The sequence below is a fragment of the Saccoglossus kowalevskii genome, chromosome 21 (assembly GCF_978046115.1).
Source record: "Saccoglossus kowalevskii chromosome 21, keSacKowa6.1, whole genome shotgun sequence".
Lineage (NCBI taxonomy): Eukaryota > Metazoa > Hemichordata > Enteropneusta > Harrimaniidae > Saccoglossus > Saccoglossus kowalevskii.
This window is the reverse complement of record NC_140661.1, coordinates 5,310,570-5,332,881: the sequence shown is the minus strand read 5'-3', so window position 1 is coordinate 5,332,881 and position 22,312 is coordinate 5,310,570. Positions and strand designations below refer to the sequence as shown.

General features: G+C 32.6%; 1 protein-coding gene across 2 annotated transcripts in view; it reads left to right on the top strand.

The window, feature by feature from the left end:
- The first annotated feature begins 1,297 nt into the window (after positions 1 to 1,297).
- The window catches only part of LOC102803488 (uncharacterized), a 50,682-nt gene continuing 29,667 nt past the window's right edge, over positions 1,298 to 22,312 (top strand). For both annotated transcript variants that reach the window (XM_085495173.1, XM_085495175.1), the window contains exons 1-5: positions 1,298 to 1,452; positions 14,240 to 14,425; positions 17,940 to 18,078; positions 18,741 to 18,803; positions 22,091 to 22,186. In XM_085495173.1, coding sequence (XP_085351299.1) covers positions 1,305 to 1,452; positions 14,240 to 14,425; positions 17,940 to 18,078; positions 18,741 to 18,803; positions 22,091 to 22,186 — 632 coding nt within the window. In that variant the 5' untranslated portion in view covers positions 1,298 to 1,304. The remainder of the gene's footprint in view (positions 1,453 to 14,239; positions 14,426 to 17,939; positions 18,079 to 18,740; positions 18,804 to 22,090; positions 22,187 to 22,312) is intronic.

Sequence of the window (22,312 nt, the reverse complement as noted above, 5' to 3'; positions counted from 1 at the left end):
GTGAGGCTGAAATTGTAATCGTTGTTTACTGTAACGCTCTATTACTCATAAAATAAAATAAAAATAATAAAAAAAGATTGACATATTCATAATGCATTTCAATCAATAAATGAAAATGCCATTTGATATGTAACACTTGCTTTATCCCATTAACAACTAACTTTCTTTTTGTAGTAGTAGTTATCACGACTAATCTTTATTGCTATTAACTGATAGAAAAATTGTATTTCTAAGGATAAAGTTATTATTATTATTATTATTATTATTATTATTATTATTATTATTATTATTATTATTATTATTATTATTATTATTATTATTATTATTATTATTAACACGTGTAATGCAATTAGCGTGACTCATTGGCCAATTAGAAGACGTGACAGTTGATTTTCAATGAATGACTGAAAATATTCAAGTATTCGATAGAAATATCTAATTGATTTGTGTCGCCTTCAATCCTCACTACTTTCGTTTATATATGGTCATTTTTACGTGCGTGCTAACAGTATCTGGTCCAACAGACAGAAAATGGCGTACGACAATTATAATTATAATTAAGATTTTTTTATTCTGAATATTAAATACCTTATCACAAAGAATAAGGAAGAAACGGACAATTATAATCCGACCTCATATGCTTTGTTTGTTTTGCATCGAATGACTTCTACACGGGGTATTACTAACATGCTTTAGATTGTGACAAATATTTTTGCAATTTGGTTGAACACATGTCCGTCCAATATTCAAATTGACTATAATGATATTATTTTTATTTCAATAATTCGATAACTTCTTTTTTACAGCTTTATAAACTATTGGTACAAATATAAACTAGTCGTCGGTGTAATTCAAGTTTTTTTTTCTTGGTTTCTTTTCGTGATAGTGCTGTGATTTTTTTTCTAGTGTTTTGAAAACAAATACTCATGTCTTTTCCAAGATAAAAGGGCAATGGTCGTCGCGCAGTGCGTGTTCGAAATTCATTGTAAACAAACAATGTATTTCACACGCGTTGTGTACGTCGCTGATGATTCCCGCATCGAACGGGGCGCGGCGCACGACTACCGCCCTTTAAAGATTGCCCCCCCCCCCACTTCAGACCGTGTGTGGTGCATTCAACACGTATATTTTCATCAAATGATAAAAATAACAAACATTTTTTCTGTAAATATTAAAATTTAGTTTAAAGCTGGGAACAATGAATGACAATCATCATCCAGGGAGTAACATGTGGAGCAAGTTAAACGTTGAGGTCAGAGGTCAGAAGTGTTGAGAACAGGGCATGCGCATTACATATTAATAACATGGCGGCGGCGAATTTCAAAGTTTTACGTGGGCTCCTTCCCATCGCGTTTTTAGCTGTCTTCGTTGCAGGTGATGCCCCAAAACTTCTCAACAAGAGTGAGCTTGATGAGCTAGTCAACCAAGGGAAACGTGTCGTCGCAAATTTTGGTAAGTATATAGAAATCGCCGGCACATACGGCAGCAATCCGGCGTTGAGTGATCCCTTGTTTCGATCATCAACGTGTCTCGTATGCACAACGACGTTTGTCGGTTCGCGTGGGAAGTTTTTGTTTTCTACGGTCTGTCGGGAATGTTAAATTACTGACGGGGAGAAGCCCCAAGATCCGCGTCTAGTTTAATGAAGATTACCATTTACTTAAATATTATTTTTATATTGCTAATGTACCAACTATGCTACCGGGGAAGGTAATTTGTGTTTGGAATACAACTTTCAAAACGAGTGGGTGAGGGGGGGGGGGGTATTAATATCTGATATTGCGTAGATGTGTTTTGTACCTGGTTTTCGATGTTCGATGGATAACTCAATGTGCGCTGGCCTGGGAATTTTACCGTGTTCAAATGGCATACGTTTCTACATATTTCATTACTAAAAATAATTCCTTCACCCAGCATAAATTGGAATTAATTTTAAATAGTTGTAACAGCTGTGGTGCCTGGACGTTGGGAAGTGTATTGTTATACAGTATATATATGCATGGCGCTAAGAATAGAATTATTTTCAGCTCCATGGTACATATGCAACAATTCATTGTTTCCATGGTGCTTTCTTAACATTATTGGGATTATTTGCTTATGTGCATGTTATAATAAGGATAATAATCTTTATCCTAACCATAAAGAAATTACAATTCTTCTGTGGTTTGTAAATAATAGTTTTTTTGTTTTTTTTTAAATTGATATAGTATGAATAACTGAGTAGTTAGCGCTTGTCTAAACGACAATTTAAAATTAAAAATTTATTAAAAACATTTTTATATATTTTTTATTTGTAATTTATCATTTAACTTTCAAGAGTAAATTGCAAATACTTGCTCTTTATATTATCAAGGGGTGTTCTTTTAATTCATGTATGTAATTGCAATCCATTGTTTTGCAATTTGAGTTTTACAGCAACACGACTCTTTAAATATCACATTTGTATGTACTGGTATTGTTCAATAAATTTTTTCGGTGAGTCTGGGCCAAATGAACATAATATCCCATATGCTTCCAAATTCTGAAACAAATATGAAACAAATGTTTAAGGTCTATTTTGTAAATGGTCACAAAAGTTGAATTTAATTTAGTATATACAGAGTTTTAATCAAATTCAAGGTTTAATGGATTGTAATATTTTGATAACTAGTGAGAATACATATTGTCATGTGGTAGACAGATTCTATGAAATTATTTTACATTGATGTGATGTTAATTAATTTTCTTTGGATAAAATGTTTTGTTTAATTGATTTCCCAAAAAATCTATAAAATTTAGTTTTGAAATGTTGTACAGTGCACATTTTAATTTTGTTTGAACAACAAACAGTGTTGTATATGTTGCATGGGGCACATCAAACCAAAAGTGATCCAACAAATTGTGTGATTTAAAATTATCAATATAATTCCATGAATTATGCCATGTCCTAACAGCATGTTGTAAAGCAAAAAACAAAAATTAAAAAAAAATTGGATAAGTTGAAAAATCTAGTTTTGTGTTTTGCATTCGTATAATAACTCTGAATAACGCTGTCCACCTAGTCTGTACAAAGGTCAGGTACATGATTATTGCATATAAGACAAATGTGAGTTTTAACTTTCAAGTGATGATAAACTGTCAGGTATACAAGCAGCTGTTAAAGGTAAAGTGTATGGTACACATGATTTGATGGATGTTTTATTTCCTTTCATATCCACACATGCATGCATAATACATATAGTGTGCTGAATATTTATTCAATTCATGAATTATTCATAAATTTGAATGTAATCAGATCTCATGGCATAACCTGGGATGCTTTCTTACACATATACTTAATAAGTGAAATTTACAACTGGCAAAGTGTAAGCAGGGAGCTGGTTAACCCTCTGAGCTGGTTAACCTTCTGAGCACCAAAATGAGCTCTTGTCACCTATCCACAATTTTTTTTAAATTTTTGTTTCTAAAATTTTGATCATGATCTATAGCCAATAGTAAATTATGCTTATTTGGTCCAAAATATTTTATTTTTAAAATAGGTTCCAAAAAAAATCATGTAGCAAAACATTTGAAATTTATTTATTTTTTGTTTGAGATGTTGTCTCATATTTTTTTGGCAGGATATGTGTGATTCTAAATTTAAGTACATTACATGTACATGTATGTTAACTTTAGTTTTTTTTTTCTGTCGTGGACATTTGTCACAGTTTGAGAGGTTTTATTTTAACAAACTAGGCAAGAGTACATTGCATTTACAGTGGTCAGTATCCACATTGTATTATACATGTATAACTTTGCTTACCGACAAACTATTATCAATGATCAAATGCATTTTTGAAGGAATGGGCTCTTAGCTGAACATGACCTTAAAAATGCCCTAAAAGTATGAGGCTGGGTGCTCAGTGGAGCATGGATGCTAAGTCGGAGGAGTACTGTACATACAGACAGTCTGGGAGTGACTTTACTTCTACGTCGGCTATCAACTGGCTTTGCCTTTTCATTCAAACAATTTTTAAAGTGAGTATCATTGTCATCAGTAATTTCAACTTATTCTCTGTAGTATTATCCTCCGTTAACTCATTAGAGAATACTTAGGGTTAAGTAAACTAAGACACCTTTAAGCAACCTAAAAGCGAGCTTAAGTTAAGTTACCGGTAAGCTTGATTGTCACTGTGTCTCGCTGTCTTAAAAGAACTGCAGTGAAATGTTCACTGCCACACAATTTTGCAGTGGGATGACTAATGTTTTTGCCTATTCAACTACATTGTAATTCACTGTGCATCTGAAGAACTTTGTAGTTATGGGACACCATATTTAGGTCATTATTCATCTCAATACATGTCCGTGTTTCAAGTATATTCCACGCATGGCATCCAAACATGTGATTGATCTGAGAATCAGCAAAGCATAAATTTCATGTAATGATATAGTATTTAACAAACCAATCTGTCAGAAATTAATCCATCCCATAATGATATTCATTAATGGAAGTAATTTTCAATTTCAATGAATACTAATTCACTATTTGATTTGGCTTTACACATTACTCCATTACACAGCACGGCAATAAAACATCAAGGCAAGAAATAACTTATTAAACATGTATACTATTACATATTAATAAGAGTTGGCCAAATTAAAGATGCTTTAAAGGGCGACAGTCGTCATGCCGCGTCTTGTTCGATATGGGACTCAGAGCGATGTATACAACGCGTGTAAAATACTTTGTTTATTTACATGAAATTGAACATGCACTGCGTGACGACCACCGCGCTTTAATTATTACAACATGTGTTAATACCATTGTGACACCAAAATTTAAAACAAAAATTGGGGTAACTAGACTGTTTTTAATAAAATTTTGAAATATCATAAAAAATGCATATTTTTACTGGTTTTACTTGAAATTATGCTTGATGACTAGGATGAAAAAGTCATATTATTGATATGAATCTAAACATTATTAAAATATTTCCCGCCACATAATAATTTTCGGTTACATAAAATGGGAAAGTTCTCTCCCATAATGCATTGCATATATATGCAGTAACATGTTTTAATGCAAAATTTGAATTGAACGTGAACTGCTTCAACTTCAACACTATGCTTTCACAAATTAAGATATCAAATTCATTTGCATGTAAGTTGTATGATTGATAATTCATAATGTACATAGGACTTTTAAATTATTGTTTTTGATAAAAAAAACTTAATTGGATTATGTAGTCATGTTGACCATTATATAGTCTGTCCTAATTATTGGTATGTATGGTATGTAAATTAGTTACGTCTAATTGCTTTTGATGTCATCTGGGGCAAGTTTCCCAAGGTCAATGAAAATTGAAATTATGTTAATTGAGATGAATTTACATAATGTACATTGCCAATAAAACAGAAACTACATGAATAAATATGGGGGAAAATGTATGACACCACTCAATGTATCCGTAATTTCTGTATGCTAGTTCCAAGGCCATTTCATTTAATCATGGTTGCATGCTGTATCACATTGTACATGGTTTTTGGTGTTTTAGGGTTATTTTTGTGTCTCAGAATTATGAAGTTGTTATAATAAGAATAAACTGTCGCATCAGTCAAGATACCAATTCACACTATTTATGCACTCTCCTATGTGTTATGCATATGACATGAATTATGCAATACCTTGCTGTATCCCTGACTGCAAGGACGGTTTATTCCCTAATTAACAATAAATTATACTTTATGTCAATACTCTAGCTATACAAATGAGAAATATAAATTAGTAATATTGAGAGTGCAGGAATGCATATGTTTACATCAATTGTGAAGCCAAAATACAAAAGCTAATTCAAATTATGAAAACCATTTTTGTTTTGAACATTGCTCTAAATAATTTAAAAAAAAAAAGGCTATAAAATCGTTGCAATCTATAAATACTATTGTTTCAGTCCCATTCCTGAATCTATATTTAATAACAAGTTCTTTTTCGCTGGTCCCATTGACGTCACATGTCATTGATCGTAGGGGGTCATATTGCAGTTGTTGATTCATCTTTCAATGCATTTATAACATCTGAGTGTACAGAATGTGATGATGTATCTGTAATAGTAATGTACACAGCAGTACTAGTACACTAATAAGAAGTGTTCAATGAGTGTATTTATGGTATAACATGTACAGCATTATCTGCCACTAGCAGTTTTGAAATATAATCTCTATCTGTACCATTAAATTTGTATTAGAAGACACACCCGATTTTTTCAAACAATTGAGACCTGAAACAATAGAAGCCACAGCCATTCTGTTGCATTGTGCCATTTTACTAAAAGCTGCGTTTTCTAATACAGATTTTACAGTATGTGTTGTAACAACATTGCATAGTGTATCCAAAATATTGTCATGTTATCTATGGTTAATGTATAGTGTATACTATGGGATGTTCTATGACACCCACCTATAATGAATGTGTTGGACACCTATATTCCTGTGTAGTGTATTATATGGGATGTTCTATAACGGATTTTTCGTACACCCACCTGTAGACTTGTATAGTGTAGCCTATAGAATATTCTATAATTAATATGTGGAATGCCAATTTGTAATCCTGTATAATGTACTCCTATGGGATGTTCTATAATGTATGTGTAGGACACCCATCTAGTCCTGTATAATGTACTCCTATGGGATGTTCTATCATGGATGTGTAGGACACCCATTTACATTTTTTGTAGTCCTGTATAGTATACTCCTGTGGGATGTTCCATAATGGATGTGTAGGACACCTATAGTCCTGTATAGTGTACTATGGGATGTTCTATAATGTATGTGTAGGACACCCATCTAGTCCTGTATAGTGTACTATGGGATGTTCTATAATGTATGTGTAAGACACCCATCTAGTCCTGTATAGTGTACTATGGGATGTTCTATAAGGGATATGTTGGACACCCATCTAGTCCTGTATAGTGTACTATGGGATGTTCTATAATGGATGTGTAGGACACCCATCTAGTCCTGTATAGTGTACTATGGGATGTTCTATAATGTATGTGTAGGACACCCATCTAGTCCTGTATAGTGTACTATGTGATGTTCTATAAGGGATATGTTGTACACCCATCTAGTCCTGTATAGTGTACTATGGTATGTTCTATAATGTATGTGTAGGACACCCATCTAGTCCTGTATAGTGTACTATGGGATGTTCTATAAGGGATATGTTGGACACCCATCTAGTCCTGTATAGTGTACTATGGGATGTTCTATAATGTATGTGTAGGACACCCATCTAGTCCTGTATAGTGTACTATGGGATGTTCTATAAGGGATATGTTGGACACCCATCTAGTCCTGTATAGTGTACTATGGGATGTTCTATAATGTATGTGTAGGACACCCATCTACATGTAGTCCTGTATAGTGTACTATGGGATGTTCTATAATGTATGTGTAGGACACCCATCTAGTCCTGTATAGTGTACTATATGGGATGTTCTATAATGGATGTGTAGGACACCCATCTAGTACTGTATAGTGTATTTATATATTATCCCATAATATTTTCTCCCATGCCAACAGAGTGCTGAGCATCAGAGTTTTAGTATTGATTGATGCTACTTAGACAGTATACATAAATGTATGTGTGTGCTGACGTCACTCTATTATAGAGAGAAAATATCGGGAATTATATATTTATCACTTGGATATTTCCAATATTGAAAAAAACAGCTGTTGAAAGTTTAACTATTGCTAAAAATAATACAATATATGATAGGGATGATATCAGAATACAGTTTTACAATTGTATTAGTGTGTGTTGACACAAGATTCACTTTGATACCGTCTTGGATTTATAGTCTGAACACACTTTGTTTGTATTCCTGTAATGTAATACCTGTACAAATGTTTGTTATAACATTAGTGATTGGTCATATATTATTACATAACCACACACTATGTTATCTTAGTTTGACGTTAGCAGACATCAGTGATTGCTGCAAGAGTTTTCTCTCATAAGAGTGACCTTCCTGGTTTAGGCCTTGCCCTGAATAGGCTGGGGGGTAAAAATGGCTTTCCTGAACGCAGAAACATGAATGATTAGGGGAGCTTTGCTAATAAAATCTCTCAAAAATAGTATGGATTTTGAAAGTAATAATAAAGCTCTTCTGTGTCTGGAATTGGAGTAATCACCTGCTTTGAGACAAACTCCAGGATGTTGTGAGCAACCTAGTACCTGTACTTGCATGTATTGAATAAGATAATGCAAATTCACTACGCTCAATTACCCACCATAGACTCTGGTCAGTCAAAATGACTATTTTGAACTATAGGCATTAATCAGCGATTCTGCCACTGACGGAGATATTTAGAAAGAGAACCCTCTGCCTAATTCTTGCATATTAATTAGTTAATTTGCATTTTAGCAAAATTGTTGTTATTTGTTAAATGTTGAATATTGTATACAATGAAGTTGTACTCTGTGATTAGAAATATACCTTGGGACTATTACAACATGTATGTGTAATATTTATGGTTTGAATTGCTGGACATATGTACCGATAGTAAACATTTAAATTCAACTTTTAAGGTAGCGAGGAGGGAAATTTTCACCTTTTTCTTGATTTTTCAAAAATTGATAAAACGGTAACTTTAGACCTTGATACATCATCCCAGGTTTACAAAAGATCGAAATTGCGAAATAACGTTGCTCAAATCAGTGTTTTAAAACATTAGCAGAAAAGACTACAACTGGCGTTTCGTGGATATTTGCATAATGTTTATCTTTGAAAGGGTTTAAATGATAACATCTTATCTGTATACTCTGTTGTTGACGATTCTGATATAACGGGTGATAAGCTTCCAGTTGCAAACAATGCGTGTTTATCTAACGTCCATTGTCAGCATTATTGTCAGTCGAGACTTCGTCGGAGAAACATGGTCATACAGTACTCATTTCGCCCAACCTTCTGCTTTTACATCGAACGCTTATCGCTTAATTTCCGACCACGCGGTCTTGTCCGACCGGAAACCGACTGCATTTTAATCACGTTTTTTTTTCGCTCGCTCGCTCATTGAAAACATTGACCGCTCGCCCAATCACTGAAAACTGGCACATTGGTGGTCGAAATGGTGGTTTTGATAGTAAAGTGTGAACATACAACTAGTATTAACTATTATTAAATTCTGAACGACACTTCAAATCTAATAATTGTATTACACTTGTATCGTGAAAGCAACTGAACTGGGACCTCTTGTTACGTGTTTTTGGTGCTTGTTCTAGATGTAATATTTTTTTTTATTTTAATGAGACAGTTACGTGTAAAAAGCCTAGGTAACTCCTTTTGACAGAGCAGAGAAACGAGGAAATGTTAGTGATTAATTCCAAAAATAACTATATCGAATCCACATCGGTCCACGTCTGGTAAAATTTGACATTCAATTTTTAAAATTAAGTCTCGATCATTGAATGAGCTCGGTCTATACCGTATACGTACCGCAAAAGTGTTCCCACAAAAAATATTTTCGACTAAAAACGACCACATGCCATGAAAAAATTGAACAGAGCTTGACATGTATGAATAATTTATTGAGCTTAAAAGAAAAACGTGTCAAATTTAGTTATAGCCATAACTATTTGGTGGCCAGACGATGAACAATTCAAAACTCAGGATTCACACGGAAGTCCTTCAAGGCTGAAAATCATCGACCCTATCTGGTTTACTTTATTTCACAACTTGCAGAGAAAACTGATTTGCGTGAACTTTAATGTATCTTAGCCTAGTATTTTCTTTTTGAACTAAGGTCAAATTCCATCAGTTTGTCAAAATATATGTTTTTCAGCGAATAATTTTGAAGCCTGTCACAGCACAAAAAACTATGTGAATCGACGCCGGCGATTGGATTGTACGAAGACCCTTCAATTAGCGTCAAATATGCTTTGTTACAACATCATTGATTGGCTGAGAGTCACCTGATAGGAGCATGACCTGGGTCACAGAACCATATTTGTCCGTATTATCAACAGGACTTTGCAAAATAACCACACCCACATTTTCAATTCTTTTTAGCGCGGAAGTTGCCAACAAATGGATTCGAATAAAATAAAGCAAGCGATTGATAAGGATGATTATTACCGGTAATATTTTCCCCGATGCTCTTCGAATTTTTATTTTTTTTATTTCAAGGTAAGAAATGGCTAGTTGCATTGTCTTCAATGCGGTTGTTTCACCGCGAACAACTCTAGCTCTGTTTTGGGCATGGTTTAGTTTTGCGATGTAAAATAAAATATATATTAAAATAATAATACTTGATTAATTATTTGGGGTTTCAGCCCACAAATTACGGACATGATCCCCATGAATTACGGTCAATGTTTGTTTTCTCTCGGCTGATTGTCACGGTGTTGATCGACGCCCTTCTTAAACTCAGTATGGAGAAACCAACAGGGATCGACATTCCAAACAAACAATCGAAATTATCAACGAAAGACGAGATTTTTCTAGATATTTACAAACATACTGTCATGACAAACATAATTATGTAAAATTAACAAATACACAAAGAGGTGTAATATTAGGTTTTATTTTAGGCTTAGGAATATTTTCTTTCACTCAGCCCATGCATGTAACTGCCATTTAGCTTTACGGTCCTTCAGCATCGGGGGAAAACAACAATAATTATACAAAACACATTGCGAAGACTCAACAATCAGGAAAGAATCCCCGGACAACCATGTCGTACTTGTGTTGAAATACATTTTGTATTTCACGTCAGAATATTGTTTAAAATAAAATATTCAGTCCAAGCCAAATCGAGGTCAAAGGGTCAGGTTGCGTGCATATAATTATATATAGTTAAAACAAAAAGTATTTGAACTGTTGTCAGCTGTTCAACATCTATATAAAACAATTATAAGACAATGTGAACCTCGGAAATTATGCCGTTAGTCCGAATTTTAAATGCGCGCGAGCGAGCAGGTGGGCAGTGATATTTTGGGGTTTGTGCGGTCAAAAATAAAGCGGAAATTGTCCGGTTGAATTCAACAAGCGGTCGCAAAAGCGAGAGAAAAAGGTGATTGGAAAGCGGAAGCGGGCGGGAGGTTGTGCGAAAGGAGTACTGTAACTTTGCACAACTTTCTTTTAAATCGTTTTATTTTCAAAGTCAATATTCTATTTTACTAATACATTTTTTTCTAACACAATGGCGAAGAAAAGAAAGAAAGCGTTGACAAACGAGGCAAAGAAAAATCTGCCACTCAGTGTCGCACTCTGACACAGCAATTTTTTTTCAAACATCGGCCATTTTGTTTCACCATGAAAACCGTTTTATTAGATGTCTTATCAGAGACACTTGAGGATTAGCTTGTTTGTAAACTGTCAGCGTTTACAGTGGGACAGTAATGTTTGTCAGAGGATTATCCCTCGTTGATCATTTGCATAACAATGGAAAATCCAAACGTTCCTGGAGTACGGACTCAAATGCTAGCAGTTTTCTTCATTTTTCACGCTCGAGCTTGAAATTATTCATTATCTGACACTCTTTATGAGTTCTATGATATCAGTGGTTAATATGTTTGGCCATTTTTAGTGTATATTTATAATAATGCAGCAAATCTACAGTGTTTTATTAACCAAAACTGTTTTTCGCGTTTTTCTCGAGTTGAAGTTTTGATCGAGTACGACTCATTGGGACCGCTGCCAAATCAAGTGCGTTCGGACTAGGACATTTAAACTCGCAGTTATCGTTCAAAAGATAATAATGGTGCGAAATATGTCTGGGTTTTAAAATGCTTTGTCACAGAATAATAGTCTGTTAAAGGTGTCAAGTATGAAATAATTTGGGGACAAAAAAACAAACCTGCATAGAAATCGGAATAATAGGTCTTTTGATTATCGGAGACGCATTTCAATGGACTTGATTATGGACAATGCATAACTTAAATTTCACCAGGAAATTCCGCAGTGTGCTCTCACAATCGCGGACTTAGTCATTTTTACAAGGTTCGCCATTTTTGATGTCACGTGATAATTATGTAAACAATGTCTGTCCAGTTTGTGCGAACTTGTACCTCTATACTTAGTCTTTTGATATATATAACCTAAATTACTGTTCTGAACGAGACAACAGACAGAGAATGTTTTATTTAAAAACATCACAAAACCTTCTTGCTACCTTAACTGGTCACGTCAATGTAAAAGTACATTGGGCTGGTAGGATTAGGGTTAAATGATTTGCAGCATGATCAAATGTTGACAGTCACTTTGTTCAAAATTCATTTCAATCTACAGTGATTTAAAACAACTGTTATTTTATCATATCAATAAAAAAGTTTTTCAACTTTTAACTCTCAAATTTGCTTATTTTTATATATTTTTCAATTTTTTTTTTGATATTTTGGAACAAATGGAGTTCATTCTCTATTGGCTATAGGTGTTAATACAAATTTTGGAACCAATATAAAAGAATTAAAAAAAATGAATTTTGTGGATCATGACAAAAGTTTGCTTTTAGTTATATATTGTGTATACATGTTTTCTCTAGATTTCACTAATCATGGAAATAAACACTAAGATAACCATCATTGTACTCCCATGTGGGTCATACATGTCAAATTCAGAATTTTATTGATGTTACCATGGGAATACTATTCTGGGAATTGGCTGGAAATAATGACCATAGTATAATGAACCATAAACCGTATTCAAAATGTGAGGTATTCGTGCTTAACATTTTTTTAAAAATAAAAAAATTTGGTCGTTAATAATATTAACATGTATGTTTTACATGGAAATCATTTTTTCTAAAACAATTTGACATAGAAGATCTACTTTAATACATCCATAATGCAGTGGTTAGAGGGATATATTTTGTACAAGGAGGGCTATGATGGCTTAGATACCTTGATTTTTCTCTTAATATAGAAATTAAAGTACAATTTCTTTCAGATTGCAACAATACAAACTGTTACTTTCACAGAAATCAAAATATCCAAATATTCAATCTTTACATGGGAATAAATGACATGGGATAATTGGTGACTTTTTCTTATCAAAAAATAATTCTTTAGAGCTAAATTAAATTAAATTAAATTTAAAAATAAAAACAGATAAAAAGGTTTCTTGTTTTCTCCATCAGTGTACAAACTATGGTTGACTGACATGCAATTCTATTGACCCTGTACATGCAATTTAAAATCGGTTCATGAATAGATGCTATACAAGATCAGATTTTGTACCATGACTTGCATATTAATTAGCTGCATATCTAATTATGAACTAATTATTGGGATTCAAGTGTATTATATTAACATAGTATACTTTGGACATAACTAAACATTTAGCAAGCATTCTGTGTAAATCTAGCTTAGCTTGCTTTTAAAATTACTACTGTAAAGCCATGGCTTCTATTGAAATGGTACAATACAACAGAGGGGATGCGGCTTCTATTATTGAAATGGTACAATACAATAGAGGGGATGCGGCTTCTATTATAGCATCTACACATATGAGAAATGATGAATTTTTGGTTCTCAATTGTTCGAAAAAAAGGGTGCGACTTCTATTAAGGATGCAGTTTCTAGTAAAGATTTTACAGTATATACATGTATCAAAATTGTGAAGAGTAGTTAACTAATCTGTCTAAATATGTCTCATACATGTAATACAGGCAAATACTACAAAGAGTAAATTGAGTATTATTGATGAAAATGATACTATACAAGTTTTTATGAAAAGCCAGCTTGGAAGTTAAGTTACTCTCAAACTGTACTGTACATTGGATTAAATCTGCAACACACTTAGGTTCCATACTACTGTAAAATACTTAATTTAAGCTGGAATAAATTTTCGCTGTAAAGACTTTTTGAGTGTTTTGTATGGAATTTATTTTCACTCATTTTTGACAAGTTAAAAGTAAAATATATGAAAAGAACGTATATTCGTTGGATATTATTTTCACTGAATCAACCCTTCAGCGAAAATAGAGAAAATAAAATCCAAGTGAAAATAAAGTATTTGACAGTATACACAAACATCATACATTACATGTACATCTTATACTAACTGTTGAGAGATAGACTGTGTACACATGTATAAGTTATCAGTGTAAACAAGAAATATTGGAATCACAAAGATTTCAACCAAACAAAACAAATTAACTTTATGGAAGTTTTTCTTCTTTAAAACTCTTAAAAAATTTACCTGAAGTCACAATTCAAAGTTGAAGGTTTAAATTTATTACTCCTGACCAAGTTCTGACAATATTTTACCTCTTCTTTCAGTTCAGGATAACTGTCCCAAATGTGCAACGTTTGGGCCTGAATTCCTCAAAGCAGCATCCAAACTAGTTGATGATAAAGATGTTGAGTTTGTGCTTGTGAAAGACAAGGATGTTCATATACGACATGGTGTTTCAACAACTCCATCCATTCTCTATTTTAGAGAAAAGACACCTATTCTTTTTACAGGTAAGTACATGTATAGTGTTGTAATCTAGTGTTTGTTCTATTCTATTCTATTCTATTCTATTCTATTCTATTCTATTCTATTCTATTCTATTCTATTCTATTCTATTCTATTCTATTCTATTCTATTTGCTCGTTAATTGATGCTGTATCTATTGATATCATTGCTAAGACATATGGCTTACAATGGTGCATGGCATTACATCACACTCCTTCTAACTTTTCTTACCAGCTGTATGTAATACAAGAATAGTAATAACGGACATGGTACCATATTTGTATTATTGGTGATACACTCCAATTAAAATAATAATGAAAAGCTTTGTTTATCATATGAGTGATTGTCTGTCGGCGTCCGTGATATTTTCGACCTCTCTTGAAAAAAAACAACGCAAGTCCAATTGATTTTAGGCACTACATGTGGACCTCTCTCAGATTTGTTCATTTTGTGATGTTATCTTTAATTCTCTAATTTTAGTGAATATTTTTGTCATTTTTGCTAAAAAGTGCCGTTTTTGACTTCTTGTTGAAAACAGCAAGTCCAATTGCTTTGATATTATATATATATAGGTACTACATGTAGACCTCTCTCTTTTTATGGATGTTTGACCTTTAGTAATAGTAGTATAGTAACCATATGTTTATATCTGGGTTTTATGAACAACAGCATAAAATAAAACCATATTGTAAAAATTCAAGTAAATCTGATTATTTGTAGCCGACTACTTTAATGATGACTGCAGTGTCAGTAAACTTTCACTATATTCTACGGCCATTTAATATTTAATTTAGAGTGAATAATGATTAATATTTTCTTAATTTTGTCATCAAATTATTTGTACTGGGATGATAATAAATTAATTATCCACAAAATATTTATACAATTTTGAAATTACAAAGAGATATGCAAAAATTATAGCAAGCACTGCTCTATAGAGGGAAATTAAATGGCTTCCTGTTCTGGACATCACGGAAATACAACGTTTAATAACAATAAGGCAGTTGTCTTCAATATCCTAATATTTATGAGAATTTATACTCATTTTTCTTGTGATGATAATATTTCAGAAAGTATGGAATATGGGCATCACGGAAATACAACGTTTAATAACAATAAGGCAGTTGTCTTCAATATCCTAATATTTATGAGAATTTATACTCATTTTTCTTGTGATGATAATATTTCAGAAAGTATGGAATATGGGCATCACGGAAATACAACGTTTAATAAGGCAGTTGTCTTCAATATCCTAATATTTATGAGAATTTATACTCATTTTTCTTGTGATGATAATATTTCAGAAAGTAATAATGTATGGAATATGGATTTGATATGCAGTGAAGGAAGTGATGAGTATATAATATAGATATAAACCTGTCAACCTGCTATTTTAGACAGGTGCAAATATTTCATTTGACAAGCACATTTTTTACAAACCTTTTCATTGTAAATTACAAAATGAACATAAATAATCAACAAACATAGTTGAACTCTGGTGACCTTGCCCTTTGTTATATAATATCATTTCCTTTATCATAGTTTGTTTCAATATAAATATGCATTGTCATAATTAATTTTGAATACAAACAAGTTTTGGGGTTGAACCAACAGTGGGGAATCAGTCTACCGAATGTCATTAAAAGATGTAAATATCTTACAAAAACATTGGTGCCTTATTTGTTTAATTATTTTAAGGGACATAATTTCCAGCTTTCTTCAAAGTAATTCAGATATTTTAGTATAAAAACAAATGTCTCATTGAAAAAAAAAAGTGCTGCATTTAGATGTGAATAGATTCATAAAACATGCAAGATAACAGAAAATTTTAGCTGGCTTTAGTATAAGTATTTTGTACAGGTGTCTGTCAAAAATTAATGATTCACTGAGACAAATATGAACTGCCTCATTGTGTGACTACTGTATTATATGAAGTAAAAAAAAAAACACCCTTTATGAATAGCTATCATGTTGCAAGCTCTGCTTTGTATGTAAATCAACTTAAATAGTTAGTTGGTGTCCAGTGGAGGGAGAAGTCAACAGTACTGTTGCCTCCTGAGAATCTACATCTTCAAACACTGCAATCTTTGAAGTGCGTTTTTAAACTAGTATTATAAAAACTCTATCATTCTGTTCTAATAGCTGAAACATATTCCTGTGAGTTTTCATTTGTCGAATGAACTGTTTGTCAAATACAGAATACATATATTTTAGAATAATTTTCTTTTTAAAATGTGGATGAAATGTTTTGCTTTTAATGTATTTTTTATGTATTGTTTTTGATTTGATAACTTTGAACTAAATAGATTTTCTATTAGCTTCAGATCTTGATCAAAGTTAGGCACCCAGTTCATAGGAGTGCTTATATTGATTTTCTGACATCTTGTTTTCTGTAAAGATTTTATTGGTAGGTTTGCAAATGTGTATCAGACTGTGCAATCTCTCCATGAGTTGGTTTTGAAACCCAGTATGGGATTCTGAGATACATTACCAAGGATATTATTACAAGATAAATCATTTGCTTCATTGAACACATACAACAATGCATATTTCCACTGAGATCAGTGACCTTTGATGCGTATCACCAGTGATCAGTCAAGTAGAAACGGTCAAAATATTTTATCAGATTTTCTCTATTTTTGCATGATATTTTCATACAGGACATCTGTTGTTCAAACTCAGGGAAGACTTTATACTGATGAATAAGGTGACCAAGTTTGATAAAGTTTGGAATAGAATTAGTAAAGTTATTATGCACACAATAACAATTATTAACGACGACGACAACAACAACAACGACGACGACAACGCCGGACAAAATTTTTCCCTTAATATACCTTTCCCTTCCATCTTTGATGGTATGGGCAAGGTAAAAAATAGAGTACATGTACAAATATATGCCTACAGCCTAGAAATTGCTATCAGTATTTTTTATTTTGATCAAGTTTTTAGACAGACAGCTTTCAGTTATCTGGCTATAATTCTGGATACAGTTATGAATCACCAAGATGGTGGTGCCTTTGTACAGACATGCAGCAAGAGGGAGGATATAAATGTTTTTTTTTTTTTCAAATAATTACTGTTCTTATATTGATGCTACCTAAACCCTAGTTTTAATGTTGCTTTGAGGTTTATTTTTATTCTGATTTATTTAGTCTTTTCTGTGAATGAATTCTACTTTAATATTCCCATAACTGGATTATTGAGATAAAGTTGATGGTTTACTAACAATATTAACCATGGTTCTGTGTATTCACTTGAAGTAGAGAAATATAAACAGCGCCCGCACATGCACATCATAAGCATATTAAACTTAAAGCGAGGGAGTCGTCACCTGCGTGTGCGTCAAATGGCCCTGTTTACCTGTCCCGTCCCACCCCTGCTACCACAGCAATCAACTTGTCTTTGTTTTTCAATGGTTTAAAACTGTTAGTTTATTTGTTTTTTCAAAATAACAAAAATATTCTGGTCTCAATGATAATGACAAAACTAATCAAATCATATTTTGTTTTTATTCAGATGAGATGAAAGCAGACCATATTGTGAACTTTGTACAAAACAGCCAATCTGCTTTCACTAAAAGTCTGACTGATGATTCATTTGAACATCTTACCCAGGCTGCTACTGGTGCTACTACAGGAGACTGGCTTGTCCTTTTGTAAGTATGATTCAATAATAAAATACAATATACCGTATTTGCTCTATTAGTAGTGCATGCACCTTAATGACAGCAGTGTGTCTGTGGACAATATAAAACACATTTCAATGATGATGATTAGATCTAGCATACAATGAATGTTATTTCTAGTTTATATCTGCTTCTAGTGGAGATGCGCTTCTAATAGAGAAAACACGGTGCCTTGACTTCAGCATATACACTATAGATAGGAAAATTTAGTTTAAATTTAGCAGATTTGATGTTGCAGGAATATTGATTAGGTTTTAAATGCATTGCTTTGTGAAGGAAACAATACATTGCATGATTTACTTAGCTCTTTACTTTTAGTACAGTTAGAGGATGAAAACCAACTAATGCAAGTCAGAACAATATTTAAAGGTGATAGCAAATGAAATTTGAACAAACTATCAAACAGAAAGCTAAAACGATCAGCAACATTCAAACCCACTAAAAATCTTTGAAAAATAAATTTAGTTTGAATATTAAAATCTCATCTACCCATTGATGTTTGCACATAAGTCACATGACTACAATATATCTTTATGAATCCTTCATAGTTCAACTTTAGTCAGGAAGCAACTTTTGTATGCCCATAAATTGTCAAATTATGAAATGTTCTCATTTTTTTCTTTTTTCTTTAGTCTTGATCACAATCAGGAAGAAAGTTTGATGTTAATTCCAACATTAGAAGCAGCTGCGGAAGTGTAAGTAAACAACAAACAATCTAACAAAATGTTGATTTCTCTTAAAAATAGCAGTGACTGCAATTTCCTGACATTTAGTGAAGACCTTTAATATACCTTTAAATAAACTACATGTATTAATTCTCTGAATATTCACATCATTAATATTAATACTGCTAAATGTATTAATATTCATATTAATAATACTGAAATTAATATTGCATTTTTGGAGTGACTGTTTATTAGGCAGACAGTAATGAAAAAATGTAATAATGAAAACATGGTACATCTTAGCATTTAGAGTGGCCAAAGTCAATATTCGTTACCAGTCACAAAATAAAATGTTATATTTTCAAGATTTTTTTTTAAAATATTGATCTAGACCCTGTACTAATTGAAAATTATGTCAATTTGGTACAAAATGATAAAATATATTATTGGAAATACAATGTTGGAAAATTGATGGTGCTCAAAGGGTTAATTTTAATACTGTAAAATCTGTATTAGAAGCCGCGGCTTCTATTAAAATGGTACAATGCAACAGAGGGAATGCGGCTTCTATTAGAGCATCTACACATATGAGAAATGGTGAATTTTAGATTCTCAATTATTCAAAAAGAATCGGCTGATCTGCACTGGCTCGGAAGATGAATTCTGATTGGCTAAAAAAACAAAAAAACATGTGGCGTTGAATGCACGTTCATTGTCAGTATTGTTATGCAAATTCAAACTAGCTAATCATTTACAACCTTCCGAGCCAGTGCAGATTAGCCCAAAAGAATGGGTGCGACTTCTATTAGGGATGCGGCTTCTAATACAGATTTTACGGTACTCTATTTTCGTTGTGGAATTATTTCTCAGGAATATTATATTAAATGTCAGTGTCTATCTTGTCATTTATAGAAGAGTTCAGAACCATCATTCTAGTGTTATTAAGTAGCAGGTCAAACAGTTTTATAGCTATCATTGCAAGGTTCTATTTTTGACAATTTTCTAAAGTTGATGGTGTTTACCAACTTTTTATTACCCAAAGAGACAATGCACAATTTGAATTGTTTTTATCGAGCAATGTTGGACAACAAGTTTTTTCTTTCTATCTGCCTTGCCTAAAAAGTGTGTGCTCGTCCCTTTTTTTGAGTTCAGACAGAGTTTTGGTTTAAAAAGAATTATTACCAGTATTTGGGTAAAAATAATCTGAAAAACACCAGAGTTGTTATTACAGTGATGCAATCACACAAGTAACATTGGCTTGTAAACCTTTGTTAGTGATTTATGCGAATGAATGAAACAGACATAATGCATGTACATGTAATACTAACACAGCTGTTGTATGTATATATCTCTGTGTTTAATAAAAATAATAATGTATAATCTATTTATTCTCAAAAACAGAATATTTGTTATTGTGATAGCATTCAGTTTAGTTTGACCTTTTATATCGTAATTTCAAAATACCTAAAACTATGAATAACTGTCACTCTTTATTCAGCAGACACATACTTAGAACGTTTTCTATTTAAAAAAATGATTGGTAACATAATCAACAAATGCAACGTTACATTATACAGTAGGAAAATTACAATAAAGCGGCCTAGATGCTGTACTGGCTCATATTTCATTTGTTTTTGAAAAACGGCTCTCTGCCAGTTACATCTACTTGGTATGATGCATCATGGGAGTTTTAAAGATGGCAGCACTTTGCATACATTGATTCATCAAAATAAAGTAGTCTTGTAGATACATGTGAAATGATGAAAACTAGATTTAATTTCTCACACGTTCCTCCAATTTGCACCTACATACAAAATATCATTATTTCAGAAATCTTCCAACTTGACAGAAATATAGGTACTAGGCCGGTTGAATACATGTACACGTGTATGTGTTGACATGGGCATACTACGAGTAGCACTTCACCGAAATAGTGTTATACATGTATCTAGGTGTAAAATAGTACTTAGATCTAGTGCTAAAATGTACACAGTGTGAGTGGCCCTGGATCTAGTGCCGTTTTACTCCTAGATCTAGTTCTATTTCTGATTATTACTCGAACTAACCACTCGCAATATGCCTATTTCAACATAGGTACACACCTCTTGGATGTGAATACTGTGCCTAAATTAATAATTTTTTTTTGCACAATTTATACTTTACTCAATCATGTTGTTTAAATAAAGGATATAGTGTGTTTGCTACCTTGTAACAACATATTATGTTGTTAGCACAGTGATGTCATCAAATGGATTTATTATTAGATGTTCTTCACATGGCAGCATGCTGTGTTCTACATGTCATTAAGATTACTGTCCATGTCTAACCTTTCTGTGAACTAATTGTTTGATTGCTATAAATACATTATAAGTATTACTGGTATTTGTACCAGTATACAAGTTACATTGTCTCTTAATGTCGCCTTTCACCCACACAGCCTTAGCTACTTATTTGGTAATTTAAAATAAAAGGAAAAAATGTGCCTTTTCTTCCAAGTTCAAGTGCTGCTTCTCAATCACTGGGATTGCACCATGGAATTATGGAATAATTGTTTATTTGTTTTCCATTGTAATACTATTAGTAATCAAATTCTGCTTAACATAATATGCAACAAACAATAGAACATTCAAGGTTAATGACATCACATTTGAACACTTGTTTACTTTGGACACAGAAGCACTACAATATGCGACCAAAATAGAATCATGTTCCTGAACGCAATCATCTCACAGTGCAAAACATTTTTGGTTGCCATTTTGAGCTATAATCCCTCATTAAATTATTACTACAAGAAGAAAAAAGCTGTATACTAGTAATAATATGCAGTATGCACATAGGAATTATTGTACTTCTGTTCGAGACAATTAAAAAGTCATTGATTATTAAAATTTATGCATGGAAACATGTATTAAATTATTCGTAAGTGGTGCTGACTTTCCTCCTTCGATCTTCCAAAATCTAAAGTTTCTTAATGTGAAAGTTTAATTCACATTATTACGTACATTTCCACTTTGTACAATACGTTTCCTTTCATTTTATTGCATGTACAATGTTGTATGTTCACTCATTTGTTGTCAGTGTTTTGTGTAGTTTTCTTATTGCAATTTTGACACATAACACACAATACAAAATACCCCCAAATTAAATGACATTTCCCAGATATCAGATTTAACCACCATTTCACCACCAGTTCCTTCCGAGAGTTTTTGTTTGTCTGTTTATTTTAAAGTATTTTTTTCATGGCAATTGTTTCCATGGACACGGCAATTTTGCGGTTAGCTATCACCCGCTTAACGTATTTTTATTTTTGCCTGCAGTTTAAAGAACAAAGTGAATGTTGCAACCGTTGATGTAATCCAAGAACCATTTTTAGCTGAAAGATTTGAAGTCGATGAAACACCAGTTGTTTACTTGTAAGTAGCCAATCAGAATACAAATAAAACACCAGTTGTTTACTTGTAAGTAGCCAATCAGAATGCAAATAAAACACCAGTTGTTTACTTGTAAGTAGCCAATCAGAATGCAAATAAAACACCAGT